At 41.9% G+C, this 24,247-nt stretch overlaps 1 protein-coding gene across 1 annotated transcript; it reads left to right on the forward strand.

Annotated features, from left to right (window-relative positions):
• The first annotated feature begins 174 nt into the window (after positions 1-174).
• Positions 175-17,460, forward strand: PSMG2 (proteasome assembly chaperone 2). Its single transcript, XM_060310838.2, has 7 exons — positions 175-345; positions 1,795-1,966; positions 4,655-4,713; positions 12,625-12,743; positions 13,601-13,774; positions 16,204-16,324; positions 17,155-17,460. The coding sequence occupies exons 1-7, from the start codon at positions 289-291 to the stop codon at positions 17,251-17,253; spliced, it is 801 nt and encodes a 266-aa protein (XP_060166821.1). The 5' UTR covers positions 175-288; the 3' UTR covers positions 17,254-17,460.
• Positions 17,461-24,247: the final 6,787 nt, after the last annotated feature.

Genomic DNA, 24,247 nt, shown 5'->3' on the forward strand with positions numbered 1-24,247 from the left:
CCGGGCTGCCCCCGCGCCGCCTGTCAGTCATCTCGGCCAGCGCCCCCCGGTCGGCCCCGCCCGCCGCCTCCGCGCGGTGCCCGCCGGCTCCCTGCGGCGCCGCCCCTGCCACCGCGCCTCCACGCAGGCCCTGTCGCACGCCGCCTCGGCAGGCGGTGGCACGGGCACCTCAGGACCCCGTGCCGTAGGCCTCGAAGAACCCCGCGCCGAAGGTCTCGTAGGACCCCGCGCACCGCCTGTCCGCATTTCCGGCCGCAGGCTTTTCCCGCTGTAGCAGCCGTCTAGACCATGTTTGTCCCCTGCGGGGACTCTGTCCCCGACCTCGCGGGGTGCACGCTCCTGATGGTGAGTCCGGCCCCGAGGGAGGGGGCGGAGTGGGGGTCCGAGCGGCGCTCCCCGAACGCGCGCGGGTCTACGGCCCCGAGTCCTGGTGGCTGAGAGCGGAACGTGCTGGGGAGTGACCTGTGCTTGGCTAGTGTCGTGCGGGCCACTCGCTTTACATTTCATCCTGGAAAACCTTTTCTCAGTTAGTTCGGGAGTCAGGTTCAAGCTAACGAATCGTTGTCATTAGCCAGGAAACTACAGACGGGTTGCTAAAGACTTTGGCTCACTCAGTGAGCGTTCTGTGGTGTCAAAATGTGACAAAAAAGACTAGATTCCTCAAGGATTTTGCAGTTTAGTTGGAAACACATGTATATAAATAAGGTTAGAACGTTGAAAAAGGTACAGAAAGGCCCTAGGATTTATTGGGAGGGGGAGGGACACAAGGACCTCTTAAGAAAAGCTTCATATTTGGAATTAAAAAAACAAACAAAAACTTATAGATACAGAGAATGGATTGGTGCTTGCCAGCAGGGGTGGATAAAATGGGAGAAGGGGGTCAAAAGTACAAATCTCTAGTCAAAAATAAGTCCCGGGATGTAACTCAAAGCATGATGACTATAGTTAATACTGTATTGTACCTTTGAAAGTTGTTAACATGAGTAGATCTTAAAAAGTTCTCATCACAAGAAAAAAAGGTTTTTCTGACTGTGTGGCATTGGTTACTAACTAGACCTGTTGAGGTGATCATATTGCAGTATGTACAGATGTCGAATCACAATGTTGTACAACTGAAATTAATATAATGTTATATGTTAATTATATTTCAGTTTTTAAAAAGGATGATGGTAATAGAAAAGTTACTTTTTGATAATTTTCATCATAATAGTGCACACAAGAAATATTAATGGGGACTTCCCTGGTGGTCCAGTGGTTAGGACTTCACCCTTCCACTGCAGGGGGCACGGGTTTGATCCCTGGTCCAGGAACTAAGATCTCGCATGCTGTGTGGCCAAAAAAGAAATAAAATGTCAATAAATGCTTAAATTAGCATGTGATAGTGTACTGAGAAAGGAAATTAGACTTCATTTCAAAGTATCTCCCTGAAAAATATTTATTAATCACAAAAAACAAGAAGTGTTTTTGCAGGAGATACCTGGCAAAAAAAAAAAAAAGAAAAATGTCATAGAGAAAGTAATGTCCAAAAGATACTAGGGGTACCCTTGACAGTGGAGTGGTGAAGAGGGAAGCCATGTTAGGTTGAAGAAATGGAAGATTCATTCCATTGGGGTATTTAGTAAGTGTTCAATCAGTAGTCTGAAAGGTGGAGCTAATGAAGGGGTCAGAATCCAGCTGTGATTCACCTGAGCGTAAGCGTGCAGTACCAGTGCTGTGATTGTTGTCTTCTGACTAAACTTTTTAAAGTGCTGCTAATTTGGTTGACTTAATGAATATATTATTTTACTGTTTCAGCCAGCAGTATCTGTTGGAAATGTTGGCCAGCTTGCAATAGATCTGATTATTTCTACACTGAATATGTATAAGATTGGTTACTTCTATACTGATTGTCTTGTGCCGATGGTTGGAAACAATCCATATGCAACTGCAGAAGAAAATTCAACAGAACTCAGTATAAATGCTGAAGGTGTGTTATATTCTCCTATAAGGTAGAGTTGTTTTAAATCAGAACCAGACCCTCCCAGTATGTCCTGCAGCACCTGGCACCGGCTCTGTGCAGAGTTCAGGACACTGTGTTCTCCTCTCCTGCATACACCCTGGTTTAGTCCTTAGCCTTTCCTAAATGGCAGCTCCCTTGAGAGATGTGGTTGTATTTGTATCCTTGGATGGAATTTGAGATACCTATTTGTTTAACGTGGGGTTTTTCCCCTTTTATCCTCAGTTTTATTTTCTCTCCTTACTGGCATGGGTAAGCATCACTAATATCAGGGAGAGAGAATTCCACTGGGCTCAGTCCCGTATGTTTAATATACGCTACCTCACACAGTCCTCTGCCATCCTGTCACGTTGTAGAATCCGTCGTAACACTGACGAGGCTCAGAGAGGCCGAGTTTCCTAACACTGCAGTAGGTGTGGGCTCTTCCCACGCCGTACGTCTCCACAGTTCCTTGTTGGACTGTCAAGCTGGGTTAGTTGGGGCACACAGTTTACAGCCCCCAACCACTGTGTTCATGATGAGACTGCCCCTCGGGAGGAGAGGAAAACAAAGGGGCCTCCAGTTACTTCGCGTGATGGGCAGCTGCTGCCTTGGCCTCTCAGTCTTCGGTTTAGAAGCCAAAGGTGACAGGAGCATGAAAGACCGTAGGTGGACCGAGAAACAAGTGAGGAAGCATTTTGGGTTTTGTCAGTCTTACTAACCATGTCATTAGCTTGCAATAATGAAATACACTTTAGAAAGATGGTTTTATTAACACTAGATAATTTCAAGTATTGCCTTGAAGGACAAAGGACTATAAATGGTAGAACTAGAATTTTTATATTTAGACTAATGATAACAACTGTCATTTGTTGAGTATCTCCTCTGAGCTGAACACTGTGCATTTACATGTGTTAATTCACTTAATGCTCACAACTACTCCATGGGTGGTTTTATAGATCAGGGAACCAGTGCACAGGGAATCATGGTCCCATGGTTAATCGAGGCAGCCTGACCCAGAGACCTGCCTCCCCGTCACCTGCTAATGCACCTTCGCTCCAGCAGAAGACCCACTGGCTTTTTCCTCTGACACAAACTGGCAGCAGGTCCATTGGAGACAGTTCTTTAATCCACTTTTTTATTTTTTAAGATGAGGTGTCTTTTTGAAATAAATTATAGACATCACAACATTCCACCTCCAAATATGTAAGTATGCACCTCTTATAGTACATTTTCTTACATAGCTAAAACACCATTGCATTTAACAAAATTAGCAATATCTTCCTATACCCTATCGAGAGAGGCCCAGTTTACCCAAAACTGTCCTTTAAAGTTAGTTTGTCCAGACCAGGCCATAGTACTTCTGATTATCGTGCCTTTGAAATCTCTTACCCTGCATAATCTCTTTTCCTTCTTTGCAAAACTGATTTATTGAAGGAAAAAACTGGACACATTGTCCTATAGAATGTCCCACCTTCTACGTTTGTCTGATTGCTTCCTGTGGTGTCATTTGCCACGTTCCTCTAGTTTCTGTATTTTCTGAAACTGGAGTTAGGAATAAAGGCTTGATTATTTAAAAGCTAAATATTTTTAGCCAGAATATGTGAAAGGCGATGTTACATCACCTGACAAGAAAAAGGATCTGGAAAACAGGGTCTTAACAACAAAAAAAGACCTTCGTGATACACTGGTGGAGAACACAAGTGTTGCTGTTGTAGAAAGTGGTACATCTTATATTTTAAAGCTCAGCCTGCCCTTTTCCCTAATTCCTAGACCTGCTCTAGCCTCCTTTGCCCCACACATACCTGGTGGTCAGCAGACTCGCTGATGGGAGTACAGCCGTGGCCACCCCACGTGCACCAGTCCAATGAGACAACCCCGAAAAGACCTGTATAACAGGAGAGACGTGATCCACCAAAGGCTGTGCCCAAGTCTAGGGTTATTTGTAATCTTTTTACAGTAACTGAAAGCTTACCCCTTGGCACAGTGGCCTAATCACATGTCCTCAGGCACTCTGTATTTTGTCCTTGGGTCATTTTGGAGCACCTCATTCTTGGAGGTGAAGTTGGGCAGGACCTCTTAAGCGTCAGTAAAGTAGGCCCCTTGTAGAATCTGATGAAAATTGTGGATCCTTTTTGCAGAAAAAATTCACACACGTCGACTCACAAAAATTTTTGCATGTTATTTCAGGTCTTTCAAAAACTCCTAAAGAACACATGTACCTATTGCAGGTATTTTATTACCCAGCTAACATTCGCTGCATTTTATTCTTCCTTGTTCTAATCCCAATGACTGTTGCTGTTCTCTAGAGAAAAGAGGAAAGAATATCAGAAACCAAAAACGATCTTAAGAATGATGTCATTTGTCATAATGCTAGAAATTTCCAGGGGAATACTTCTCTGGATTTACAGTCAAAGAAGAGAAATAATTTTTGATAATTTTCTTACAGTTAACTTTTCAGCACTGAATGTATTCTGTAGAATAAAGCCCACAGGTGAATTCTGAGGTATTAAAGTGTTTTGTTTTAACTAAATGATATAGTGCATATGTTCTATATTTTAACTATCGAAAACATTTAGATACAGAAGTTCTCCTAGTTCAGCTTTTTATCATTATAACTTCACTTGTATGACTCCTTCAATTTAACTATCATTTGGTTTCATTTTCTTGGACTTGCAGTGTATGCATCGCCTTCAAAGAAACTAGTGGCTCTTCAGTTAAGATCCATTTTTATTAAGGTTAGTATGTTATTTTTGCCTTCTTAAGTTTATTAAAGTGCAATATAATGAGAAAATACTGAGTCATTATCATTAAGACTCAAAAATCATTTCTTTGTTTATGTTTATACAGTTAAGCAAGGTCTGATTCTATAGAGAAATACTCATAAAATTTCAGAGTTGTTAGTATTGTTTCATGAATATATTGAAAGGAATTGGGACATATAGCTTGGGTCTTATATATTCCTGATTCAGGTAGCATTGGTGAAAAACTTTAAGCATATAAATATTACAGGTTTATTCTATTTGAGTTACATTTCAAACCAGTGGCATCTACATAAAAATTATATATATATGAAAATATTTTCTGAATCCAACTTCTTTCGTCTTCCGCTGCCACCACTCCAGTCCAGCCACCCCCTCCCTCATGCCCTGATTCTGCTCCTGCACCACCCGCCCCGCAGACAGCTCTACCCGTGATCCTTTAAATCTTAATCAAAGCACGTCACTTCTGCCTTCCAAACCCGCCAGTAGCTTCCCATCTCAAAGCGAGTTCACAGCCCTCACCACGGCCCGACAGGCCCTACATCTCTGATGTGGCAGCCACTAGACACATGTAGCTGTTTAAATTTTGACTCATTCATTAAAAGTAAGTAAAATTAAAAATTTAGTTCCTCTGTCCCAGTAGCCACATTGCAAGTTCTCCACAGCCATGCGTGGCGAGCAGCTGCCATAAAGAGCATTTGGTTACCATGGAGCATCTGCGGGGCAGCTCTGTCCCTGGCCCCACGTCCAGCTGTCCTGCATGCCTGTCCCCTGCTCCCGCTCTTGATTGCCCTGCTCCAGCCACACTGGCCACCCTGTGCTGTTCAAACACATTAAGCTCATCCTGTCTCAGTCCTCACAGTAGTTTCTCTGCCTGGACCACTTCTCCACTGGACACCTGAATGGCTCACTTCCTTTAGTCTTTGCTTAGCTGTCCCTCATCAAAAAGACCTCCCCCCAGCATCCTTTCTCTTATCTTATCCTGAGCTAGTTTTCTTCACGACTCCTCACTTCCCACCTGATAGAATGGAAGTTCCTTGAGAAAAGTGACAAGGTGTCATTCACTCCTGTATCCTCGGCTTCTAGACAGAGCCTTGGTGTAGAGTGGATTGAGGTACCACCTGTTCAGGGGGGCAGAAAGGTCTCCCCTTCCCGGGGGCCCCTCCACACACACCCACAGTCACCATGTTGTAGGAGCGGGATCTCACGGGTGCACTTCACGTCTGGCCTCCTTTACTCCACATTCTGTCTGCTAGGTGCTTCCACATTGTTGCAGGTAGAGGTAGTTACTTCCTTCTCACCTCTGTGCATGAATCTGTTGTGTAAATAAACCATGATTTACCCATACTGTTGATGGAGCATTTGATTTTTTTCCAGTTTGAGGCTATCATGAATGGAGCTATGGTTATTTTAATATTTATTACTCTTTCCTTAGTTAACAATATCACACAAAAAGTTTGGCAGTGAGAGTTGCTAGCAGTTTTACATTGTGCCACGTGGCTTTTTTGTTCTCTTCCTAATATCTGTAAGTTCGAGAAGTAAGATGGACAATTCAGACACTTCTAAACGAATTTTTAAAAATTAATTAATTAATTAATTTATTTATTGGCTGTGTTGGGTCTTCGTTGCTGCATGTGGGCTTTCTCTAGTTGTGGCGGGCAGGGGCTACTCTTGGTTGCGGTGCACAGGCTTTGGGCGGGGGCTGCTCGGCTTCTCATTGCAGTGGCTTCTCTTGTTGCAGGGCGCGGGCTCTAGGCGCACAGGCTTTGGTAGTTGCGGCACACAGGCTCAGTAGTTGTGGCTTGCGGGCTCTAGAACACAGGCTCAGTAGTTGTGGCGCACGGGCTTAGTTGCTCCACAGCATGTGGGATCTTCCCGGACCAGGGCTTGAACCCATGTCCCCTGCATTGGCAGGCAGATTCTTAACCACTGCGCCACCAGGGAAGTCCCTGAAATTGTTGATAGATGTAAATAAAGAGTGCTTTCAAAGTAGCAAACATTTTTTGAGCATAGATTCTTTGCACCAGTAATACTCTAAATACTTCAAGCATGTTGCTCTACTCAGTCCTCACAACAATCCTAGGAGGCAGATGCTAATTATCTTAATTTTACAAGTGAGAAATCGGAAACACAGAAGCTCAGGCAGCTTGCTCAAGCCGTGTGGTTCATGGGTGGAGCCAGCATTCTAGACCCGGCAGCCTGTCTCTGGAGCTGGCCTCTCTTAACCACGACACAAACTGCCCTTCTGTTTTTAAAAGGTAGCCATTTCTTACCTGCATTTTATATTTTATTGAATAATTATTTTATTAACAGTCTCTGAAAAGAGTTTCCATAAAATGGGTTTTCCCCCCAAATTTTATGACCCAGATCAGTCATCTGTTCACATCTTGCCACACCTGCTTGATTCTCTTTGCACAAGTACACGCAGTTTCCTCCTGCCAAACAGTCCAAAAGGAGGCTGCTGACATCATGCTGCTCACTCCATACAAGAAGGAGACTCTCCTTCACACACAACCTCACAACCACAACACTGCCACACACCTAGAAAGTCAGCATTTAGTGAATTATTAAGTACTAGCATTTGGCATATTCAAATTCCCCAGTTGTTCCCCAAATATCCTTCAATTCTGGATCCAGGCAAGGTTTGTGTGTTGCCTTAGGCTGTTATATCTTTTCAGTTGGGGTTCAGTGTAGAGCTGCCCTCCTCCTTCTGTGATTCACAATATTGACTCCTCTGAGGGACCCAGGCCAGATGTTCAGCCTTCTGGATTCACCTGTTTCTTTCTGATCAGATTTAGGGCAGAAATTTCTGGCAAGACGTCTCATAGATAACCGCGTGGTGGTTTTTGAGTGACAATAGATCACTGAAGTACAGAACTGGGAAACTGAAATCTAGATTCCTCACACTTAGCTTATCTCTAGTTGTAAAGATAAAATAAACAGTCATTGTGGGGTGCCTTCAAGATGGTGGAGGAGTAAGACGTGGTGATCACCTTCCTCCCCACAAATACATCTACATGTGGAACAACTCCTACAGAACACCTACTGAATGCTGGCAGAAGACCTCAGACTTCCCAAAAGGCAAGAAACTCCCCATGTACCTGGGTAGGGCAAAAGAAAAAAGGAAAAACAGAGAGAAAAGAATAGGGACGGGACCTGCACCTCCGGGAGGGAGCTGTGAAGGAGGAAAAGTTTCCACACACTGGGAAGCCCCTTCACTGGCGGAGACGGGGGGTGGCTGGGGGGAAGCTTTGGAGCCACAGAGGAGAGCGCAGCAAGAGGGGTGCAGAGGGCAAAGTGGAGAGATTCCCGCACTGAGCATCGGTGCCGACCAGCACTCACCAGCCCGAGAGGCTTGTCTGCTCACCCGACGGGGCGCATGGGGGCTGGGAGCTGAGGCTCGGGCGTCAGAGGTCAGATCCCAGGGAGAGGACTGGGGTTGGCTGCGTGAAGACAGCCTGAAGGGGGTTAATGTGCCACAGCTAACAGGGAGGGAGTCCAGGGAAAACTCTGGACCTGCCTAAAATGCAAGAGACCATTGTTTTGGGATGCACAAGGAGAGGGGATTCAGAGCACCACCTAAACAACCTCCAGAGACGGGCGTGAGCTGCGTCTATCAGTGCGGTCCCCAGAGACAGGCATGAGATGCTAAGGCTGCTGCTGCAGCCACCAAGAAGCCTGTGTGTAAGCCCAGGTCACTATCCACACCTCCCCTCCCAGGAGCCTGTGCGACCCACCACTGCCAGAGTCCTTTGATCCAGGGACAGCTTCCCCGGGAGAACACATGGCACGCCTCAGGCTGTTACAACGTCACGCCAGCCTCTGCCACCACAGGCTCGCCCCACATTATGTACCCCTCCCTCCCCCCAGCTTGAGTGAGCCAGAGCCCCCTAAGCAGCCACTTCTTTAACCCTGTCCTATTTGGGTGGGGAAGAGATGCCCTCACACAACCTACACGCAGAAGCAGGGCCAAATCCAAAGCTGAACCCCAGGAGCTGTGTGAACAAAGAAGAGAAAGGGAAATCTCTCCCAGCAGCCTCAGGAGCAGTGGATTAAATCTCCACAATCAACTTGATGTACCTTGCATCTCTGGAATACCTGAATAGACAATGAATCATCCCAAAATTGAAGCAGTGGACTTTGGTAGCAACTGTAGACTTGCAGTTTGCTTTCTGCATCTAATTTGTTTCTGGTTTTATGTTTATCTTAGTTTAGTATTTAGAGCTTATTATCATTGGTAGATTTATTTATTGATTTGGTTGCTCTCTTTTTTTATTTTTATATATATATATTTTTTTTTTTTCCTTTTTCTCTTTTTGTGAGTGTGTATGTGTATGCTTCTTTGTGTGATTTTGTCTGTATAGCTTTGCTTTTGCCATTTGTCCTAGGGTTCTGACAGCGTTTTTTGGTTTGGGGGTTTTTTTTTTAGTATCGTTTTTAGCGCTTGTTATCATTGGTGGATTTGTGTTTTGGTTTGGTTGCTCATGAGAGATTACTAAAAGCACCTATATGCCAATAAAAGGGACAACCTGGAAGAAATGGACAAATTCTTAGAAAAGCACAACCTTTCGAGACTGAACCAGGAAGAAATAGAAAATATAAACAGACCAATTACAAGTACTGAAATTGAAACTGTCATTAAAAATCTTCCAACAAACAAAAGCCCAGGACCAGATGGCTTCACAGGCGAATTCTATCAAACATTTAGAGAAGAGCTAACACCTATCCTTCGCAAACTCTTAGAAAATATAGCAGAAAGAGGAACACTCCCAAACTCATTCTACGAGGCCACCATCACCCTGATACCAAAACCAGACAAAGATGCCACAAAAAAAGAAAGCTACAGGCCAATATCACTGATGAACATAGATGCAAAAGTCCTGAACAAAATACTAGCTAACAGAATCCAACAGCACATTAAAAGGATCATACACCATGATCAAGTGGGGTTTATCCCAGGAATGCAAGGATTCTTCAGTATACACAAATCAATCAATGTGATAAACCATGTTAACAATTTGAAGGAGAAAAACCATATAATCATCTCATTAGATGCAGAAACGGTTTCGACAAAATTCAACACCCGTTTATGATAAAAACCCTCCAGAAAGTAGGCATAGAGGGAACTTACCTCAACGTAATAAAGGCCATATATGACAAACCCACAGCCAACATCATTCTCAGTGGTGAAAAACTGAAACCATTTCCACTAAGATCAGGAACAAGGCAAGGTTGCCCACTCTCACCACTATTATTCAACATAGTTTTGGAAATTTTAGCCACAGCAATCAGAGAAGAAAAAGAAAAAGAAGGAATCCAAATCGGAAAAGAAGTAAAACCGTCACTGTTTGCAGATGACATACTATACATAGAGAATCCTAAAGATGCTACAAGAAAACTACTAGAGCCAATCAATGAATTTGGTGAAGTAGCAGGATACAAAATTAATGCACAGAAATCTCTTGCATTCCTATACACTAATGATGAAAAATCTGAAAGAGAAATTAAGGAAACACTCCCATTTACCATTGCAACAAAAAGAATAAAATACCTAGGAATAAACCTACCTAAGGAGACAAAACACCTGTATGCAGAAAACTATAAGACACTGATGAAAGAAATTAAAGATGATACAGACATATGGAGAGATATACCATGTTCTTGGATTGGAAGAATCAACATTGTGAAAATGACTCTACTACCCAAAGCAATCTACAGATTCAGTGCAATCCCTATCAAACTACCAATGGCATTTTTCACAGAACTAGAACAAAAAATTTCAGTTTGTATGGAAACACAAAAGACCCTGAATAGCCAAAGCAGTCTTGAGAAGGAAAAATGGAGCTGGAGGAATCAGTCTCCCTGACTTCAGACTATACTAGAAAGCTACAGTAATCAAGACAGTATGGTACTGGCACAAAAACAGAAATATAGATCAACAGAACAGGATAGAGAGCCCAGAGATAAACCCATCCACCTATGGTCACCTTATCTTTGATAAAGGAGGCAAGAATATACAGTGAACAGCCTCTTCAGTAAGTGGTGCTGGGAAAACTGGACAGCTACATGTAAATGAATGAAATTAGCACAGTCCCTAACACCATACACAAAAGTAAACTCAAAATGGATTAAAGACCTAAATGTAAGGCCAGACACTATAAAACTCTTAGAGGAAAACATAGGCAGAGGAAAACATAGGCAGAACACTCCATGACATAATAAATCACAACAGATCTTTTTGACCCACCTCCTGGAGAAATGGAAATAAAAACAAAAATAAACAAATGGGACTAATGAAAGTTAAAAGCTTTTGCACAGCAAAGGAAACCATAAGATGAAAAGACAAACCTCAGAATGGGAGAAAATATTTGCAAAGGAAGCAACTGACAAAGCATTAATCTCCAAAATATACAAGCAGCTCATGCAGCTCAATAGCAAAAAAAAAAAAAATCCAATCCAAAAATGGGCAGAAGACCGAAATAGACATTTCTCCAAAGAAGATATACAGATTGCCAACAAACACATGAAAGGATGCTCAACATTACTAATCATTAGAGAAATGCAAATCAAACTACGATGAGGTATCACCTCACACCAGTCAGAATAGCCATCTTCAAAAAATCTACAAACAACAAGTGCTGGAGAGGGTGTGAAGAAAAGGGAACCCTCTTGCATTGTTGGTGGGAATGTAAATTGATACAGCTGCTATGGATAACAGTATGGAGGTTCCTTAAAAAACTAAAAGACTTCCCTGGTGGCGCAGTGGTTGAGAGTTCGTCTGCTGATGCAGGGGACACGGGTTCGTGCCCCGGTCCAGGAAGATCCCACATGCCGCAGAGCGGCTGGGCCCATGAGCCATGGCCGCTGAGCCTGCGCTTCCGGAGCCTGTGCTCTGCAATGGGAGAGGCCATAACAGTGAGAGGCCCGCATACCGCAAAAAAAAAAAAAAAAAACTAAAAATAGAACTAGGATATGACCCAGCAATCCCACTATATATATACATATATATATATATGTATATATACACCCTGAGAAAACCATAATTCAAAAGAGTCATGTGCCACAATGTTCTATGCAGCTCTATTTTCAATACCCAGGACTTGGAAGCAACCTAAGTGTCCATCGACAGATGAATGGATAAAGAAGAAGATGTGGCACATATATACAATGGAATATTACTCAGCCATAAAAAGAAACAAAATTGAGTCATTTGTAGTGAGGTGGATGGACCTAGAGTCTGTCATACAGAGTGGAGTAAGTCAGAAAGAGAAAAACAAATACCGTATGCTAACACATATATATAGAATCTAAAAATACAAAAAAAAAATGGTCACAAAGAACCTAGGGGCAAGACGGGAATAAAGACAAAGACCTACTTGAGAATGGACTTGAGGATACGGGGAGGGTGAAGAGTAAGCTGGGACAAAGTGAGAGAGTTGTGTGGACATATATACACTACCAAATGGAAAGTAGATAACTAGTGGGAAGCAGCCGCATAGCACGGGGAGATCAGCTCGGTGCTTTGTGACCACCCTGAGGGGTGGGATAGGGAGGGTGGGAGGGAGACGCAAGAGGTAGGAGATATGGGGATATATGTATATGTATAACTGATTCACTTTGTTATAAAGCAGAAACTAACGCACCATTGTAAAGCAATTCTACTCCAATAAAGATGTTAAAAAATAAAAATAAAAAAATAGTCATTGCTCCTCATCTTTCACCTTCAGTCTAAGGATGGTAAGTAGATGTAAAAATAATTATAATTTTAGTATATATAAACTATATATCATCACATAACGTGGGTGAAATACTATATAGACTACTCTTATTGTAACTCTAGGATCTAACTTTTCTGTTTTTGTTTTATTCTTTGAATGGTATACAAAGTATAAATCAAAGTCATTCTGTGAGAAACTGCTTTTCTGGGTGAAAAGCAGCAACTGTGCCAAAGTTGTTGTTCTTTCAAGCAGCCACTCGTATCACCGTAATGACTTCCAGCTCCGCAGGTATGTCTGTGTCTTTGGAAAAGTATTTTGCTATGATTTATACAGTTATTAGGATGATTTCTCTATTAAAAGGTTAAAATAAAATTTTAAAGCCATGCATATCCTTTCCTGTCCTCCCTGCAATTTAGAAAGAAGGAGGTAAAGAACATGAGCTAGGAGGAGTAGAGGTGGGGGGCCCTTGACATTCCCAGGGCTGCAGCACTGGGATCCTAGGATAAAGGTGGGAATGGTTCTGGGGCTGTGCTCTGTTGTGTGGTATCACGTGCCTGGCAGCGCCACAAACCTCAGCTGATGAAGGGAAAGAAGAAAGGGTACGTGATGTTTATTGGTTGATCGTTTTTCAAAGACTGGATTGATGTTTCTATTTATTTCCATATATTCAACCATTTGTATTTGCAGAAATACAGTTGCCTTTAAGTATAGCTCCCAGGCATGTCAGATTGAATTCTTAGGTAGAAGACAAAGTATCCAAGACTTAGAAATCTAAACTAGTTTATTACATTATCATTTCTTCACCTGTAAAATTCTGACGAAATTATTAGCCAAGAGTAACCTTTCAAGACTAGACTTAGTTTCTGGGATTCTCACAGTGGGCCTGGTGGGAGCGTGGCTGTGGACATCTTCACGCTGGCCTGGCCTTGGGTTAAGTTTTCCTGTCTCTCCGCTCTCCCCTAAATTTGTAAATAGCAAGTCAGAGCAATATTTTTACATGTTGCTCTTCCATAGACTGCTGAAACACGTGTTTTGCTTTGTGCAGCAGAATATATGGAGAACAAGATAATTTTTGCTAAAAGAACTGTTAATTGTCTTAATGTACGTATTTGTGAGTTTTTAGTTAATTATATGATTGTTTCCAGTACTCCCTTCAGGTACCTACTTACACCTTCCACGAAAAAAAGTGTTCAGAATAAAATACAGAGCCTTAACTGGGAAGAAATGGAAAAAAGCCCATGCATTCCTGAAATAGACGATTCTGAGTTTTGTGTCCGTATTCCTGGAGGAGGTATCACAAAAACACTCTATGACGAAGGGTGAGCTTACCTGTATATTTGCTGCGCATCTTATCTGAAAATGAAAGTAAGATAACTGGGATAGTGTTTGGAGTACTTACTGGAACTCTGAAAATGTCTTCATTAAATAGGTACCGTGTTACATTCAGGGGAAAGATTGAAATGTGGTTATAGAATTGGTTCCTGAAAAGCCATATTTAATGCTTTAGTATGTGTGTCATGTTAGGGGTCCTGATACATATTCTGTGCAACCTCTGCAGTCAGTCCTCTTTGCAGTGGTGGTGGTGGTGAGGTGTACATAACATTAAATTAACCATTTTTAAGTGTACAGTTAAGTGACATTCAGTACATTCATTGTTGTGTACCCATCACCACCATCCACTTTCAGAACTTTGTCATCGTTCTAAACAGAAGATCTGTACTCATTAAATAACTCCTGTTTTATACCTGAAAATCTATGCTCTTATTAAAACCATCATTTCCTTCAACTTTTCTTTTTTTCGTAGTCTATCTTCCATTCGTGTTTTCACTTCTTTCCCTGTCTAGCTTATGCCCTTTAGTATATTATTTCACCTCTTTTCTTACCACAGCCTAGAAGCCCTGGCCACCTGGTTATTCTCCACACCTGCCCTGCAAACCACCAGCTTTGAATCATTCTCTCGCTCCATTCAGGCCACATCACCCGTGGCCTGCACTTCTGTCAGACCATAGACTGCGGGGCTTAAACAACAGAAATGTATTTGCTCACAGCTCTGGAGGCTGGAGGTCAGGGTGCTGGCCTGGTCGGGTTCTGGGGAGGGCCCTCTTCCTGGCCTGCAGACGGCCACCTCTGGCTGTGTCCTCACGCAGCAGAGAGAGAGCTCCTTCTCTCCTTGTAAGGCCATGGTCCCATCGGATTAGGGCCCCCTCCTGTGACCTTTCACTGAATTACCTCCTAAACCTCCTGCCTCCAGATACAGTCGCCTGTGGGTGAGGCTTCCACTTGTAGACCCTGGAGGGACACAGTCCAGGCAATAGCAGCTGCTGTCAGGGTCTCTTGATCGATCGCCTACTGCCTCATTCTGACCTGCCCTGACCACCTCAGCAGCAATGCTGGAATTAACTTTCTAAAATGCAAAACTGATCACAAGACTCCCTGAGTAAAAATCCATCAGCAGTTTTACTTGCCTTTTGCGGAATCTGGTTCATCCTCCGCAATGTGCCATCCAGAGCCCTCCAGGCCCCTCTGGCCTGGCCCCCTGGGTGCGTTCTGCACAGATGCTGGCCTCCTGGCCCTCACAGTGTCCCCAGAGCTGTCGCATTCTTCCTTGCTTTTTTTCCCTCTCCTTTTCTCCTCGTCTCCTTTGCAACAACCTGCCCAGTTTGCCAGAGTCCTACGTCGCTTCCTGTTTGTCCTTGCTGGTCTCGCCCTTCTCCGCAGGGGGAGGGGGATTCTGCTGTCTTCGCACTCCCCCCGCACTCTGCCCCTTCAAACTGACTTCTTGCTTCTTTGCAAGTCAGTCTCCTAGCTTTGCTTCTGACCGTGTCAGAGTAGCTGATAGCAGACTTGCCCTCCTGCCATAAACAATGGGAAACTGGACAACATTAATGAAACAGCTGTTCATCAGACATTGGACACCATGCAGCACACAGCTGTGAAGCCTGGGAGAAAGCAGTAGAGTCCTGCTATTGCCCCAGCTTCCTGCAGGACTGCAGCGTGGGGTGGGGGGACCCAGGCAGAGTGCAGCCGTCTTGCTAAGTCGAGGGGACTGGAAACCAGAGTTGGGGTGGCTGACACAGCTGGAGAGTATGAGGCAGAGAACCAGAGGGACACAGCTGCTGGGGGAAGAGCCCTGGGGCCTGCCTGAACCCTCCTCAACCCTGAGCTCACAAGTATAGGGTGAAACCGTGAGGGCAGAGAACAACCTCTGGGCAGCTGTTAACTTTGCCCACAAAGTTAGCAACACTAGACAAAATACTATGAAAGACATGTTCCTCATAGAACATTTTGAAAATGTAGAATAGTCAAAAGAAACAATATTTTAAATACTCACTTCTGTCACCCAGAAGAAACTACCACTACTAATTTTTTGGTCTGTTTTCTGTTTTGAATTAAATTCTGTTTTGAATTAAACATTTTGAATTAAATGTTTGTATCTGCAAGATACTGCAACTCTACCGTCTGTAGCTTTAAAATTCATGCTATTTACAGATATTTCTCACAAAATTGATGTTCTTTTAATTTTCCAGCACAAATCTTGGTGTGGGGCAGGAACATTCATGTGCCCAGGGTGGGTGTTACATGGCTCCTAGTTTTGTCCCTACAAATAGAAGGTACATAAGTGATCTTGTGATGTGACATCTCCTTGCCTAAAACCTGGCAGATTATCTCAGCTATAAAAACAGGCACACTGGAACCATCATCTTGTATCAGTAGAAGAATATCTAATTATTCTTTTTAATTGTTGTAGCTGTTCTAAAGAAATCCCAATGGTGATTCTGCTGAAATTCGTTTCGGAAGGAGACAATATCCCAGATGCGTTAGGTCTTGTTGAATATCTTAATGAATGGCTTCAGATAATCAAACCATGTGTAAGTTTCACTAAAGCTTAAGTCTCTGATTTCTCTGGTTATGTATTCATCAACTTGCATTTTTACATACTATATAAGTAGACCAAGTAAGTGAAAGTTTATGTTAAATTTAGACGTCTTTATATAAAATTTAAGTTAGCTGAACTTTTCAAAAGAAGACAGCTAAGCAACCTGTTGTCTGCAGTTGTTTCATTAAGGCTGATTTTCAAAAAAAAAAGGAAAATCTTAAATACTTCATTGTATTCATTCTTAGTGTTGCATTAATTATACCAGGCAGCTTTTTATAAGGATAAACAAGTCCTCTTTGGAATTCAGGTTTTTCTTTTACTTTTAAGCAAAAGGTATAGCTTTGTGAGCAGTACTTTAGCTATCAATATGCATTATAATTAAAATACTTTTCTCTATTATGAAATAAGAGCATGACACCTGGGGAAATCAGTTAGCCTTTAGGCATAACAAAAGTAACCTAAGCCTACTTTACAAGGTAGGTGACTGTCTTTTTAATTCATGCTTTTTTGAAGAACAAATTGATACAAATCACACAGCATTGATTTTTTTTTTAACCACTGTTTCTTTTGAATTTGATTTTGCTCCATGGACTCTATTTATAGCTTTTCTGGTTCGTATCTTTATGGCTTGGAAATTGAGGAAATTTATCTTCAGCTGATATAAAGACACAGAAATGTATTACTTTGTTTTTTCCTTACAATAAATCACAGCTAGAAGTGTCAAAACCAAAAGGAACAACAACAACAAAGGGAGAGTTTTATAATATGTGTTAAAAAGAGATTTAGTGATAAAGTTGAAGGATTACATATTTTGTTCTTCAGTTGCAGTGTGATGACCCCTCAGCGTCTGCCTTGCCATGGAAAATGCCGAGTTCCTGGAGGTTACTCTTTGGCAGTGGTCTTCCCCCTGCACTTTTCTGATCCGTTTTCAGTTTTATACCTTATGTCCCAAGACACTTATTACCAACACAACTGTTAAACAACTATATAAAAAGAATGTATTAGGAAATCTTTACTTTTCACAGAAAAATCGCAAAGAAAAATGAATTAACAAAAGGTTGTTTTTGCCATGCTTTTCATCATATACAACAGATGTAAATTTTGTGCAATAAAGTGTTTCCTAAGTAATTTTATCTGAATGTATTTTTTTTTTAACTCAGACTTCTATATTAGTTTCCTATGTCTGCTGTAACAAATTACCAGAAACTTAGTGGCTTAAGACAAAATAAATCTATTATCTTAGAATTCTGGAAGTCAGAATTCCAGAATAGGTCTCACTGGACTAAGTCAGGGTGCTGGCAGGGCTGCGTTTTCTCTGGAGGGTCTTGGAAGAATCCGTTTCCTACCCCTTTCCAGCTTCTAGAAGCTGCAACATTCATTGGTTCACGGCTCCTTCCTCCATCCAGAATAATTTCCCGATCTCAAAAGAGTTTAAGAGAAAAGGTTTTCATTTTTGAGTGCCTACTACATACCAGTCACTTTTTACCTGCTATTTTGTTGTGTTACGTCTGTGCCTTGGCTTTCTCATCTGTAAAACGAGGGCTTATAATATTAAGGGGTACACCCTACTCCATAGCACTCAGTAAATGATTTATTTCTGATAAATTATTCTGGGTTCTATAGCCTGATGTGTTTCCCTTTGGGAAACTATTGTCGGGTCGGGATGTCAGCCAGATGATGGGATAGGAAGTCCTAGCCCTTGACCCAACAGAGACACCACTTACAAATCAAAATACCTTTATGGGAAGCAGAAACCAGTTAAAGAGTTCCAGTTCCCCAGGCAAGTCCAGAGTTGAGAACAGCTGCACTGAAAACAGAAGAGCGGTTTCACTTTACCCCCAACTGTCCCTCCCTCAAGCAAACAGCTCAGCATGTTGGGAGAAAGTCACCAGCTCGAGGCTTCTGGGCGAATGGAGGGGTAGGGAAGAGGGGACTGCATCCAACGGGTTGGCTTTTTGCAGGGCCGCTGGAGTGGCTGGTTTCTGCCTCGACTGACTTGGAGCCCTGATGAAACTGGCAGAGTTTAGATGCAGGGGGGCCACTGAAAGCAAAGGTGGGGTTGGGGGGTGGCAGGAGTGGTGTGCTGCAGCCCCAGAGAGCCTGCAGTGCCACAGACAGGCCAGTAACATCTCTACACAGTCCAAAGGCACCCAATTGGAGCGAAAGAGAAGAATAAAGTGTGGGTCCAACAGTCCAGCTTCTCAGAGGGCTGTTGAGGGACCAGTATCTGTCTCACCTGACTCAGGATGCTGATGGGGAGACAGCATACTTTGGATGCCTGGGGACTGCTGAGGACAAAGGGGAGAGTGGCACCTTGCTGCTGCAGCACCAGAGAACAAGCCTTGGACACCACAGGGAGCAAGAGATGACAAGCACCTGAAAAAGAAACCTGCAATTCGAACTGGGAAATTACATGCACAAGCCCAGAGAAATTACGTCCTCCAAAAAGGATTTCTGAGGCCCCCAGACTCCCCAGCTAGCCCAACTGGTGAAGGTCTTCCCTGTAAGAAGACTGAGAGAGGTGGCTGTTTTATCAAATACATAAAACTCAACAACCACCACAAAATCATGAGGCACAAGAATAAACAGAAACATAGCTCAATCAAAAGAACAAAAGAAACCAATCTCCAGAAACCAATCCCAAGGACACAGAAATCTATGAATTATATGACAAAGAATTCAAATTAATTGTCTTAAAGAAGCACAGTGATCTAAAAGAGCACAGACAACCAAGTGGATTAAGAACAATGCACGAACAAAATGAGAATATCAACAAAGAGAAACTATTTTTTAAAAGAACCATACAAAAATTCTGGAGCTGAAGAATATAATAACTAAATTGAAATATTCACTAGAGGGGTTCAACAGCAGACTTGATCAGGCAGAAGAAAGAATCAGCAATTCTGATGATTGAAATTAACCAAGTCAGAGGTATAAAAAAAAAGTGATGAAAAATGGACAAAGCCTAAGGGACCTATAAAACAGCATAAAATGGACCAATATGTATTATGAGAGTCCAAGAAGGAGCAAAGAGAGACAAAGCATATTTAAAAAAATAATAATAGGGACTTCCCTGTTGGTCCAGTGATTAAGACTGTGCTTCCAATGCAGGGGGAATGGGTTTGATCCCTGGTCAGGGAACTAAGATCCCACATGCCAGGTGGCACTGCAGAAAAAAAAAAGGCTTTTCTAATCTGAGAAAGGAAATGGATTTGAGAAGCTCAAAAGACTCCAAATAGGATGAACCTAAACAGCCCCCACCTAAGACACCTTTTAATCAAAAAACTGTCAAAAATCAAAGACAGACAGAATCTTGAAAGTAGCAAGAGAAAAGCAACTCATCACAAGTGAGTTCCCGTAAGATAATAAGCAGATATCTCAGCAGAAAACTTAGAGGCCGGAAGGGAGTGGGATGATATATTGAAAATGCTGAAAGGAAAAAAAATGTGCCAGTCAAGGATATTATCCTGAGGCTTCCCTGGTGGCGCAGTGGTTAAGAATCCACCTGCCAATGCAGGGAACACGGGTTCAAGCCCTGGTTCAGGAAGATCCCACATGCCTTGGAGCAACTAAGCCCATGCACTACAACTACTGAGCCTGCGTGCCACAACTGCTAAAGCCCGTGTGCCTAGAGCCTGTGCTCTGCAACAAGAGAAGCCACTGCAATGAGAAGCCTGTGCACTGCAACAAACAGGAGCTCCCGCTCACTGCAACTAGAGAAAGCCCACGCACAGCAACGAAGACCCAACGCAACCAAAAATAAATAAAATAAATAAATTTTAAAAACTTAAAAAAAAAAAGGATGCTATCCAGCAAAACTGTCCTTCACAAATTAAGAAATAAAGACTTTCCCTGGTGAACAAAACCTGAGGGAGTTCATCACCACTAGATGTGACTTACAGGAAGTGCTAAAGCAAGTCCTGCAAGTTGAAACAAAAAGATGTTAGACAGCAACGTGAAAGCATATAAAGATATAAAGCGCTCTGGTAAAATTAAATAGACAAATACAGACTCTAGTAATGGTGTAAAGGTGGTGTGTAAAGCACTTTTAATTCTGGTATAGAATTTAAAAGATAAAAGCATAAAAATGACTATAAAACTGTTAATGGATAAATAATATATAAAGATGTAAACAAAGTGAAGGTGGAGAGATATAAAAGAATGGAGTTTTTGTAGATTCAAGTTGTTATCAAAATAGAATAGATTGTTACAAGATCTTATGTAAGCCTCACAGTAACCACAAAGTAAATATCTATAGAAGATATACAAAAGAAAATGAGGAAAAAATTAAAGCATGTCAACACACACAAAAAAATCAATGAAACACAAAGAAAGGCAGCAAGAGGAAAAGAGGGACCAAAAAAAAAAAGCCTAACAAAGTAACAAAGTGCCAATAGTAATTGCTATCATCTGAATGTTCCCATCCCCCAAAAGTCATATGTTGAAATCCTCATCCCCAAAGTAATGGTATCAGGAGGTAGGGCCTGTGGGAAGTGGTTAGGTCATGAAGATGGAGCCCTCATGAATGGGATTACTGCTCTCATAAAAGAGCCTACAGAGAGCAAGCTTGCCCTTTCCCACCACATGAGGGCACAGCAAGAAGGCACCATCTATGAGGAAGCAGGTGCTCATCAGACATCAAATCTGCCAACACCATGATCTTGGACTTCCCAGCTTATAGAACTGTGAGAAATAAATTGTTGTTTATAAGCCACTTTGTTTATGGTATTGCATAGTAGTTCAAACAGACTAAAACAGTAAGTCCTTCACTATCAGTAATTAATTGTAAATGTATTAAATTCCCCAAACAAAAGACATAGAGTGGCTGAATGGACTAAAAAAAATGCAATTATATACAGTCTACAAGAGACTCACCTTACATATAAAGACACACACAGGCTGAAAATGAAAGGATAGGAAAGGATTCCACATAAATAATAACCAGAAGAGAGCAGGGGTGGCTATACTAATATCAGACAAAACAGACTTTAAGTCAAAAACTCTCACTAGAGAAAAAGAAGGACATTTTACAAGATAAAAGTGTCAATACACAAGGATAATATAACAATTATTAATATATATGCTCCCAACATCAGAGCACCCAAATATACAAAGCAAACACTGACAAAATTGAAGAGAGAAATAGACAATAACACAATAATAGTAGGAGTTATCAATACTCCATTTTCAATAATGGATAGAACAACCAGATAGAAGACCAGTAAGGAAACAGAGGACTTGAAAAACACTATAGATTGATTGTACCTAACAGACACATGCAGAATACTCCACGCAACAGCAGCAGAATACATGCTCTTCTCAAGTACACATGGAATATTCTCCAGGATATATCACGTTAGGCCAAAAAAAAAAGTCTTAACAAATTCAAGAACATTGAAATCATACCAAGTATCTTTTCTGACTAATATAGGATGAAACTATAAATCAGTTGCTGTAAAAAAAAAAAAAAAAAAAACTGGAAAATTAACAAATAAGTGGAAATTAAACAACATATTTTTGAACAATGAATGGGTCAAAGAACAACTGACAAGTGAAACTAGGAAATATCTTCAGACAAATGAAAATGAAAGCACAACATATGCAAACTTATGGGATGCAGTACTAAGAAAGAAGTTTATAATAGTAAACACCTACATTAAAATAGAAGAAATTTCTCAAATCAACAATCTCACATTATACCTCAGGGAAGTAGAACAACTTTAACCCAAAGTTAGCAGAAAGAAGAAAACAACAAATATTAGAGAAGAAATAAAGAATAGGGAGGGGCTTCCCTGATGGTGCAGTGGTTGAGAATCCGCCTGCCAATGCAGGGGACATGGGTTCAAGCCCTAGTCCGGGAAGATCCCACATGCCGTGGAGAAACTAAGCCCGTGCACCACAACTACTGAGCCTGAGCTCTAGAGCCCGCGAGCCACAACTACTGAAGCCCGCATGCCACAACTACTGAAGCTTGCATGCCTAGAGCCTGTGCTTCTCAACAAGAGAAGCCATCGTAATGAGAAGCCTGCACAGTGCAACAAGAAGTAGCTCCTGCTCACTGCAACTAGAGAAAGCTGCATGCAGCAATGAAGACCCAATGCAGCCAATAAATAAATAAAATATATTTTAAAAAAATAAAGAATAGGGAATTCCCTGGTGGTCCAGTGGTTAGGACTCTACAGTTTCACTGCCAAGGGCCCAGTTCACTCCCTGCTTGGGGAACTAAGATCCTGCAAGCTGTGTGGTGTGGTCAAATAAATAAATAAATAAATTTAAAGATAAAATAAAATAAAGAATAGAAAAAAGTCAATGAAAGAGTTGGTTTTTTGAAAAGACAAACAAAATTGACAAAACTTTAGCTAGACTAAGAAGAAAAGAGAAGAAGACTCAAATAACTAAAATCACAAATGAAAAAGAGACTACAGCTGATGCCACAGGAATGAAACAGATTATAAGAAACTATGATGAACAATTATATGCCAACAAATTGGATAATCTAGAAGAAATGAATAAATTCCTAGAAACATACAAGCTAGTAAGACTGAACCATGAAGAAATAGAAAATTTGAAAAGCCTATTTCAAAAGAAGGTTGAATCAATCAGTTATCAAAAACCACCCAACAAAGAAAAGCTCAGGGACTTCCCTGGTGGCGCAGTGGTTGAGGGTCCGCCTGCCAATGCAGGGGACGTGGGTTTGTGCCCTGGTCTGGGAGCATCTGCGGCTGGGCCCGTGAGCCATGGCCGCTGAGCCTGCGCGTCCGGAGCCTGTGCTCTGCAACGGGAGAGGCCACAGCAGTGAGAGGCCCGCGTACCGCAAAAAAAAAAAAAAAAAAAAAAAGAATCCGCCTGCCAGTGCAGGGGACATGGGTTCAAACCCTGGTCTGGGAAGATCCCACATGTCGCAGAGCAACTAAGTCTGAGCACCGCAGCTACTGAGCCCGTGTGCTACAACTACTGAAGTCCATGTGCCTAGAGCCCATGTTCTGCGACAAGAGAAGCCACTGCAATGAGAAGCTCGTGAACCGCAATGAAAAGTAGCCCCCGCTTGCTGCAACTAGAGGAAGCCTGTGTGCAGCAACGAAGACTCAATGCAGCCAAAAATAAAAAGAAATTAAAAAAAGAAAAAAGAAAAGCCTAGGACCTGACTGCTTCATTGGAGCATTCTACCAAATATTTAAGGAAAAATTAATACCAATCCTTCTCAAGTTCTTCCCAAAACTTGAAGAGGAGAAAACACTTCCTAACACATTTTATGAATCCAGCATTACTCTGATACCAAGCCAAAGATACAAAGAAAAAAACAACAACAAAAACAACTATAAACCAATATCCCTGATGAATATAGATGCAAAAGTCCTCAACAAAATACTAGCACTTTAAAAAGATTATACACCATGAAAAAGTGGGATTTATCCCTGGAATGCAAGGATAGTTCAACTTAAGAAAATCTATACATGTTAATACAACACATTAACAAAAAATACAAAAATCACATGATCACCTCAATTGATGCAGGAAAAGGTCTCGACAAAATTCAACACCCTTTCATGATAAAAAACACTCAAGAAACTAGGAACATAAGGAAACTACCTAAATGAAGGTAATTTCATAATGAAGGTCATATATGAAAATCTCACAGCTAACATCATACCCAACAGGGGGAAAAAAAGCTTTTCCTCCACAATTAGGAACGAGGCAAGGATGCCCACTATTGCCACTTCTATTCAACATAGTCCTGAAAGTTCTAACCAGGGAAATTGGGCAACAGAAAATAATGGTATCCAAACTGGGAAGAAGAAGTAAAATTATCTGTTAGCAGATGACATGGTCTTATATGTAGAAATCCCACGTGTGTGAACACGTGTCCTTCTGTGTGAGCATGCCCACATACGCTTATGTAGAGTGTAAAGGTAAG

The sequence above is a fragment of the Globicephala melas genome, chromosome 13, assembly GCF_963455315.2.
Source record: "Globicephala melas chromosome 13, mGloMel1.2, whole genome shotgun sequence".
Classification (NCBI taxonomy): domain Eukaryota; kingdom Metazoa; phylum Chordata; class Mammalia; order Artiodactyla; family Delphinidae; genus Globicephala; species Globicephala melas.